Raw genomic sequence first — 6,595 nt, forward strand, 5'->3', positions numbered from 1 at the left:
CTGCTGACTCATTCTGCAGCTGAGCATCCCTGGAAAGCCACCGCTCTGCTCCCCCCTCCTCCAGCTCGCTGCGGGCTGCCAGGGCACCTTGGGAGCCGCGATGAGCAACCATCACGTGGAGGGGACAAGGGGCCGCGGAGAAGAAAACCCCTCTCCGGAGATGAAAAGGGACACCCCCCCGGCCAGCCACTCGCAGCATCTCCTGCATCGAGCCCTGGACCAGGTGCTGCAGCCCCAGATCCTGCAGGTCCTGTGTTCAAGGAGCCAGATCTGAAAGCAGGGCCGAGCTCCGGGGAGAAAGAAAGATCATTCCTGTCCCAAAATAGACTTCAGCTCCATTTTCCACCTGGTTTCCCACAGAAATGGAGGTTAGCAGGCCCTGCCACGTGCGTGCGTGCCTGTTTGTCTGTCTGATCCTGGCAGCTCCTGAGCTCTGAGGTCTCTGGGACCATTGAGCCTCACAAGTTGCTGCCATTATACCCATTCAACATTTTTTGGCTGCCCTTCCCTAGTCTTGCTCCCAGCTTTTCCCTCATGACGTGTGGGTCAAAAGATTTTCCATTTGTGGAAAACAGGAAAAAAACCCAACGCAAAAATCCAACCCCAAACCCCAAACTTGACGTCTGAGCATCTCTTGTCATCATGGGACTCCAGGACTTCGGGACATCCCCCATGGGCAGGGTAAAACTGGGTTTAACCCTTTCCACATCCCATTCCCAGTGCCAGCACACCGGTCCAGTCAGGGATGGGCACAGGAGGGGATGAGACACTCCAGCTTGCCCAATTCCTGTGGAGTTTTATCACTTGGATTTCCTCCCCAGGGCTTCAGGGCTGCTGTCCGCGCCACCATGGCGCCTTGGGGACGGGAAGAAAAGGTGCCTGTGACAAAAGCCTTCCTCGCTTGGCTGCCCGGGGGGTGGCACCAGCCCCCGTGCTGGAGCCTGGCCACGGCTGCCACGCAGGAGGGTTTTGTCCCTTGGTCCAGAACCATGGGGCTGCATTCAAAATATCTGTCCGGAGCACAGAAAGCCCCTGGCTTGGCCCTGGCACCACTGGCAAGGTCCTGGGCAATCAAGCCTTGGCTGCTCCTGCTGAGCTCCTGCTGGGAAGGGGACGTTTGTGGTCTGCACAGGATGGTCGATGCCCATGGCGTGTGGTGCCAGGGGCTTCAAGTTCACAGAGTTTGGTGTTAGGAGCTGTGCACGGACAGGGCCCTGTGCTATGGGCTGTACACCCATGGCGCGTGGTGCCAGGGAATGCACCTGGTGTGTGCTGCCAGGGCTGTGTGTCCATGGCGCCAGGGGCTGTGCATCCGTGGTGTGTCATGCCAGAGGCTGTATGTTCATGGTGTGTGGTGCCAGGGAATGTACATCACTGGCGTGTGGTGCCAGGGTTGTGTGTCTGTGGTTCCAGGGGCTGTGTGTCCATGGTAATTGGTGCTGGGGTGTGCATGCACAGTGTTTGGTGCCCAGGGCTGTATTCACACCCCCTCCCCAGAGCAGTGGTCTCCTGGGCACACTGTGGGAACACTGCTTGAGGAGGGATGCAGGTGACCAGGACAGCCTTCTGTGAAGCTGTTCCTGGTGGCCAGTGACTGGACATGGAGCTGCCTAAGCTGCTTCTGTGGCTGCTGGAATCAACACGGCGCAAAGAGCTCATAAATTACAAAGCTGCTGCGAGCCTCAGGGTGCGCTGTTCCCAGGGAATGGCACAATGCATCCCTGGCACGGGAGGCTGAGGAGCCTCGAGCCCCACAAGGAGCCTCTGCAGAGGGGTGAGGGGGTATTGGAGCAGTGCGTCCAGCAGGGACATCTCCCCACATTCCCAGCATCAGCGTCCTCTCTGGATGGCTGCAAGAGCAGCAAGGGCAGCCGGAGCCCCCCTGGGACATGCCCGTCACCCCCTGTGCTGCTTCCCGGAGAGGGCTGGTGATGGTGGTGCTGCCCACTGGGCTCTCCTTTCAGCGCTGGTCCCCAGCCCACCGGTGAGAGCCCTTTGTGCCAGGCAGCCTGAGAGAGGCCTGGGACATAATGGCTGCTTTGGTCAGCCTCAGTTTCCCCAGCCCGCGCGCGGGGAGCCTCCAGCGTGAGATGAATGGCAAAGAAGCCGTCCTGCTCCTTCCCTCCCCCTCTGCCCCGTGCTTTGTGTGCTCTGGGCTGTCCCCCCGGCAGCCCGCTGACCTCAGCTCCCTCCGTGGCCGCCCCCGGCAGCGCACACGTGCACAAGTGCACGCACACGCGTGTGCACACCCGCCCCGAAACGTGCGTGCAGCAGCGTGAGCACCCGTGTGTGCCCTGCTGGCTCCCTCGCCTCCCTCACCACCTCTTTCCTGACCGAACAGCCACTGTCCAAACCCTTCCTGAGGTTTCTCACGGTGGCACCGTGGGCACATGGCCCTGGTGCTGGCATCGCCTCTGGCCACTGCAGCCGGTGCTTGGGCTCAGGCCGTCTCTGCTGTCCGGGCCAGGCTGGACTCTGCTGTCCCCAGGGGACCCGGCTCCCAGGGGAGGTCACAGGGGCTGGATGGCACCCAGTGGCTCCCAGCCAATGGTCCTGGTTGCTCATGTTGTCTTCTACCTCCTGTGAACCAGGGCACATTTTCTCCCCTCTCCTCTCCACTGTCCAAGGGTCCAGGTTACTCTGCGGCCGTGCCAGAGCTGACCTCTCCCTCTGTGCCCCAATGCTGCGTGCATCACCCCACCCCCACACACATGGGCTGAGGGATCTCCCCAGACACTCCCCCTGATGCAGGGATGGGATATTTTTGATGCTTTTATGGATTCTAAGCACAGCTGGTGGTTTTTGCTCCCCCCTTGCAGGGCAGAGCATGGCCCCAGCCCTCCCGCTGCTGCTGCTGCTCTGGGTGTTTGTCCCCACAGCGGTCCCGGAGGTGTTTGGCCCCGGAGATGGCACAGGTAACTCGGCACCATCGCCCACATTTGTGTAACTCCCTGGCCCGTTGCTGCCCTGCTGTGAGGGTCTCGGGGGGGCCCCACACCAGTCCTGCTCATGGCTCCTCTCTTCTCCCACCCAGAGGACCTCAAGGCTCTGCAGGTCTCCATCCCACGCCACCCAGCCCTCGACGCTGTGCTGGCAGGCGACATCACCATCCCCTGCCTCATCACCTACCTTGGCCCCCAGCCCACCGCTGCCACGGGCGGCCGCCGGGCGGTCCTGGGAACCCCCCGGGTCAAGTGGACCTTCATCTCTGAGGGCAGGGAGGTGGAGATCTTGGTAGCTCGGGGCGACAGGGTGAAAGTGAGCGAGGACTATCGGCTGCGCGCCTCCCTGCCCATCTTTCACCAGCGCTACACCAACGCCTCCCTGCTGCTCACCGAGCTGCGCCCCAACGACTCGGGCATCTACCGCTGTGACGTGCAGCACGGCATCGAGGACGGCCATGACATCCTCCATGTCAAAGTCAAAGGTACTTCAAGGTGGGGAGTGGTGGGATTTGGGGGGGGTCGGGGCCCTCTCCTGGCTCAGCAAATGCCCCCCTGGGTGCATCTGCACCCACGTGGGTGGGGGCTGCTGTGAAGCCCCTTGCCCATGCCCGTGTCTGCCCCCAGGGGTGGTGTTCCACTACCGGGAGGGCTCCATGCGCTACGCCTACACCTTTGCCGAGGCGCAGGAAGCTTGTGCCCGGATCGGCGCCAGCATCGCCACCCCCGAGCAGCTCTATGCTGCCTACCTGGGTGGCTACGAGCAGTGTGACGCCGGCTGGATCGCCGACCAGACCGTCAGGGGGGCACCACAGCTGCCCGGGCCTTGCACCCATGGCCTCACCCCATCATTCCCTCGCCAGTCACCAGCCCTTCCCTGTGCTTTCCTGCCCCAGGTATCCCATCCAGACACCCCGCGAGGCCTGTTACGGAGACATGAACGGCTTCCCCGGGGTGAGGAACTACGGAGTGGTGGACCCGGAGGACATGTACGATGTGTACTGCTACACTGAAGACCTCCCAGGTGCCCGTGGTGCTGCCAGCCATCTTTTGCCCTCCTCTGCCTTTGCTCCCACACTAACTCGCCCCTGTAACCCGTTATAAAACCAAGTGTAAAAGCTGCCCTGCACTGCAGGCGCTGTCTCTCGGGTGCGGGGACGGACTTGCTGTGCTGCTTCCTAAAGCATTCCTGGTTCAGTCTGGTGGGGTGTGGTGCTCTCTCCCTTGCAGCAGGCAGTGCTCAGGCTGGGGTGTGCCCACAGCCATCTGCCCCAGAGCAGCAGCATGCTGTGTGTGATGGTTTGGGGTTTGTGGGGTTTGTGCTCGTGCCGTGCTTTGCATGTGATGCAGGGCTGCAGATCCTGCCTGGCTGCGTGTGCATGGGGGTGGCTGGTCACTCCTTTGAGTCCTGATGGGGCTCCCCACCGGTGGTGGCAGCTGCTGTGGGGTCGGTTGGGTGGTGCCAGGCAGGTGACAGGGATGAGGGACACGTCCCTTGTGTGCAGGGGACGACGCGCTGGGACAGGGAGAGCAGTGCAGTCGTGGGGGCTGATCCGTGCCGTGCCTTAGGGCAGTGGCCTCCAGCCCTCCTCAGCCCCACCACAGAGCTTGCAGTTCTCCTTAGAAATGTCCCACACATGGATTGCACCGTGCAGGGCATGGACCTGCTCCTCTGCAGGCCCGTTCACGGGCGCTTCAAAGTCTCAGGTCTGTTTGCAAGGGCAGGAATCCCACGTGGCGTGAGAGCTCCAGCCGTGCCTGCGCTGTGGCTGTGCATGTGCAGGGAGGCAGGAAGGCAGGCCTCCTCCAGCCCCTGGTGTGCCACCACACACCAGAGTCTCCCTCTCCACGCCAGCTCCTGGGGTCATGCAGAGAGCGGAGGAGGTGAGGGGGCTCCCGCAGCCCGTGCCGCACTCCCCAGCTCTGACGCTCGTCTCCTTCCTCTCTTCGCAGGGGAGATCTTTTTGGAGACGGCCCCAGACAGGTTCACGCTGGAGGAGGCGGCGCAGCGCTGCCGGGCGCTGGGCGCGGAGCTGGCGAGCCCGGGGCAGCTCTACGCAGCCTGGAACGCGGGGCTGGACGCCTGCAGCCCCGGCTGGCTGGCCGACGGCAGCGTCCGCTACCCCATCGTCACCCCCCGGGAGCGCTGCGGTGGGGCTCTGCCGGGCGTCAAAACCATCTTCCTCTTCCGCAACCAGACGGGATTCCCCGATGCCCAGAGCAGATACGATGCGTACTGCTTCCGAGGTAAAGAGGGGCACCGCTGGCCCGCAGATGCTCCCAGGCAGGGACCAGTGGGAGGCCTCGGGAAGCCTCCGGACAGGGGTGCGTGTGCCCGGCGGGTGCGCTGGGTGCAGCAGAGCCGGGGTGTCCTGCGGGGCCGGGGTTGTGGTGGGATCCCTGCGTGCTCTCTGTGCCGGGTGCTGCGCTGTCGGGGCAGAGCGGGGGTGGGTGTTTGGTTCCGTCTCAGCCTGCTGTGGTGGGATAGGGGTGCCTTGCATGCCAATACACCGTGCCAGGGGAGGGATAACCTGCATGGTCCTGACACTGCATGCTGATACCTCTCGATAGAGGACGGATGCTCTGCGTAGTCTCAACAGTGCATGCTGACACTTTGTGGCAGAGTAGGGACGCCCTGCATGTCCTCAGTACTTCGTGCCACTTTATTGTGACAGAACAGGGATGTCCTGCATGGCACCGTCGGTCTGCATGAGCTCTGTGGGCACGGCTCCGAGAGGGTTCATCCCCCAGGGCTGCTGGCCTGGGAATAGAGGACGGATGCTCTGCGTGGTTTCAACAGTGCATGCTGACACTTTGTGGCAGAGTAGGGACGCCCTGCATGTCCTCAGTACTTCGTGCCACTTTATTGTGACAGAACAGGGATGTCCTGCATGGCACCGTCGGTCTGCATGAGCTCTGTGGGCACGGCTCCGAGAGGGTTCATCCCCCAGGGCTGCTGGCCTGGGAGGCACTCCTGGGTCCCTGGGGCTGTGGGATGCAGCCTGCCAGGCTGGTTTGGGGCGATATCTCCTGTGGTGGGCAGGAAGGAGACCTGTGGGCAGCGGCATGGCACTGCCTGCGAGCGATGAGGAAGGACAGAGGCTGGCAGGGATAACGGGCACGGAAGGCAGAAGGGCTGTCCCTCCACTCCTCCTGCCTGATCCCACATCTCTGTGTATCCGCTCAGGGCCATGGGGGCTCACGGTATGGGGATGCTGTGCATCTCTGTGCCTCAGTTTTGCCATCTCTCAGCAGGGAAAGACATGGCTTAGGCAGGATGGACCCGTCCCATGATTCCACAACCCCTGTAACCCACTAACTCCCCGTGCACGTCTGCCCTCCCCCCCGGGAGTAGAGAAGGATCCCCACAGGGAGGGGAATGCAGGGTTTAGGGTCTGGCCCCATCCTGTGCTGCCGAGCCCCACAGCTCCTACTGGGGCTGTTGGCTCTGCCAGCGCCTGGGAGGGCCTGATCCTCCCCTGTGCTGACCCTGTCTAGAGGGAGAAGGGGAGACTGAGGAGAGCTGGGTCCCTACTGGGGTGCCAAGGCTCCAGACCTGCTCTGGGGTGAGGTCATCTCTGCTTGCCATGGAGCCAGGACTGGGCAGTAATATCCCACTTTCTTTCTGCCCACAGAAGGGACAAACTCTTTCC

The 6,595-nt window shown here is 62.6% G+C and overlaps 1 protein-coding gene across 1 annotated transcript in view; it reads left to right on the forward strand.

Moving 5' to 3' along the window:
• BCAN (brevican) overlaps nt 1-6,595 on the forward strand; it is a 15,862-nt gene that overhangs the window by 2,384 nt on the left and 6,883 nt on the right. The window contains exons 2-7 of the mRNA XM_017727858.1: nt 2,820-2,915; nt 3,035-3,427; nt 3,570-3,744; nt 3,839-3,966; nt 4,896-5,189; nt 6,578-6,590. Of these exons, the coding sequence (XP_017583347.1) occupies nt 2,828-2,915; nt 3,035-3,427; nt 3,570-3,744; nt 3,839-3,966; nt 4,896-5,189; nt 6,578-6,590 (1,091 nt within the window). The 5' untranslated portion in view covers nt 2,820-2,827. The remainder of the gene's footprint in view (nt 1-2,819; nt 2,916-3,034; nt 3,428-3,569; nt 3,745-3,838; nt 3,967-4,895; nt 5,190-6,577; nt 6,591-6,595) is intronic.

The sequence above is a fragment of the Corvus brachyrhynchos genome, unplaced genomic scaffold (assembly GCF_000691975.1).
Source record: "Corvus brachyrhynchos isolate BGI_N302 unplaced genomic scaffold, ASM69197v1 scaffold122, whole genome shotgun sequence".
In the NCBI taxonomy this organism is placed as follows: Eukaryota; Metazoa; Chordata; class Aves; order Passeriformes; family Corvidae; genus Corvus; species Corvus brachyrhynchos.